The 2,062-nt window shown below is 29.6% G+C and overlaps 1 protein-coding gene across 1 annotated transcript; it reads right to left on the reverse strand.

Moving 5' to 3' along the window:
• Positions 1-704: 704 nt before the first annotated feature.
• LOC119614544 (muscarinic acetylcholine receptor DM1-like) lies at positions 705-1,506 on the reverse strand. The gene has a single exon (XM_037970662.1). The coding sequence runs from the start codon at positions 1,500-1,502 to the stop codon at positions 705-707; it is 798 nt and encodes a 265-aa protein (XP_037826590.1). The 5' UTR covers positions 1,503-1,506.
• Between the last annotated feature and the right edge of the window lie 556 nt (positions 1,507-2,062).

Below are 2,062 nucleotides of genomic sequence, written 5' to 3' on the forward strand. Positions count from 1 at the left end.
TACTTTGTTTTTGTTTTTTGTTTTGCATTTCGTTTCGTATGTTTGGATGTCTATTGATTTTACTGCCTTGTGTTTTTTGTTTTTTGTGTGTATATTTCGTTTAGCGTTGTTTTCATTATGTTTTGTATTGTATGTATTGCTATAAGATGATATAGTCGGGAAAATTAATTTTTAAATACACTATGGTCAAGGGTATATAAGATTCGGCACAGCCGAATATATCACTCTTGTTTTTCAATATAAGTTTTTCCTGGTATGTATATAAACTTACTTAAGTAAGTACTTACTTAAGTAAGTACTTACTTTAACATAAACTAAGCGCTAATTTCTTTTTACAATCACAGTTGTTATACATATTTTAGTACTTACCACATACTTTTAAACAAATTAAATATTTTAAATCAGAGATTCGAAAAGTTAAATCAATTTCAATAATTACAAAAAGCTAAACAGGTAAAAACATTTCTTATAATTAATCTTTATTTTCGGGTAACAAAATTTTTTTCAAAAGACCTTATATGAAGGTTATTATTTATTATAAACATGAATTTATACATAATTGGTAACGAAATTTGTAGAATTGTGCGGTTTTTGGTAAATTATGTAGTATCGTACTCAAATCATGTATGCATATATTTATATTTTATGTGTTCTCAGTACTTAGGTTCTTTGATTTGATTAGATTTCTTGTTATTTAAAAAATTTCAATTATAAACGCCGCGAACCATGCCTTCACGATTTCGTGTGTGCCATTTACACGTCAATATCCGTATATAAGTTCTTCGAAATGATGCATTGCAAAGAGCGTAGCACACCGGATTAATAGTAGAGTTAATGTAACAAAGAGCATAGAAAAATTCCCATAGCTCATTTGGTATACAATCGGAACAGGTAGTTAATGGTTTAATTAGAACTAAAATATTATAAGGAGTCCATGTAATAATAAAACTTAATAGTATTGCTGAAAGAGTTTTTGCAGCTTTGGATTCCTGGCGTTTTTCTTGTGATTTTTTCTTTTTCTTTCCAATGTTTCTTCCAGCTGCATGAACAGATTTACCAAGCTGTTTAGGAATTATTTTGGCATTAAGAGGAATTCTGACATCTGGAGAGATATGTGACATTCGACGTCCAAGGGGTAAACTGTATTCAGAATCTCGAGATGGTAAAGTTCGACGTGGAAGTAAATTAGTGGGAGGAATTGGGGAGTCTTCGTGTATCATTTTAATTGATGGTGTTATTTCCACGCCATTGCTTGCATTTCCACAATCTGGTGGCAATCTAATTAATATAGTATAAACAGATTCCTGACTAACTGAACGTGTTCCAATTTTATTGTTACATAAAGATCGTGACTCTCGGGTTCCTGTTACTGACGCAATGTCTTGAACTTGCGATAGTGGAGTTAGTGGATGTCTCAAAGGAATAGGTGATACATCAGGTAGTAAGATACTTGGTGGCCGAACGCCGCTTACACTCCCGCCTAAAGAGTATGTATCACGCATTATACTATGACACCTATTTAAATGAAAAAAAAAAAAAAAATAGTTAATATAATAAAACATATAATTTTTTACTGAATGAATTTATTAAAAATGATTTTTTATGTTTATAATTGTCATTTTATTAGCAGTGTTTCAATATCTGGTAAAGATTTTTAGTACTAAGTACAAATGTTGTATTATTTTGTCTGAAATATAGGCAATTTTTTCAAGTCTACATAACCTAATATCAAGCGATCTTACATTAGTACATTTGGGCATATGGGAATTTCCATGAAGAGGTCAACCAGGACTGAAAAAATAAACACCCAACAAATTTTTGTATAATACCAAAAACTTTGGTTGAGCTGATGGCCATAGTAGATAGTGTTCGTTTTTTCCTTTAACTTTATACTAATTCACTATTATGAAGTTTTTAAATAAATAAATAATTTTTGAAATCAATCTCTTATTACGAACTGGATTTCCAAATAGCGCTTTTGAGATAATTATTATATCTACAAGTTTATATTAAAACCCCAATAAAATACAGAAAATATTGAAAAAATTTAGATATTTGATTT

This window comes from Lucilia sericata, unplaced genomic scaffold, assembly GCF_015586225.1.
Source record: "Lucilia sericata isolate MDLA Ls3-8-SP2 unplaced genomic scaffold, ASM1558622v1 Contig003042F_arrow, whole genome shotgun sequence".
Lineage (NCBI taxonomy): Eukaryota > Metazoa > Arthropoda > Insecta > Diptera > Calliphoridae > Lucilia > Lucilia sericata.

Coding starts and splice junctions, on each gene's coding strand:
- LOC119614544 (XM_037970662.1), bottom strand. CDS start 1,502: ATGCGTGATACATACTCTTTAGGCGGGAGTGTAAGCGGCGTTCGGCCA.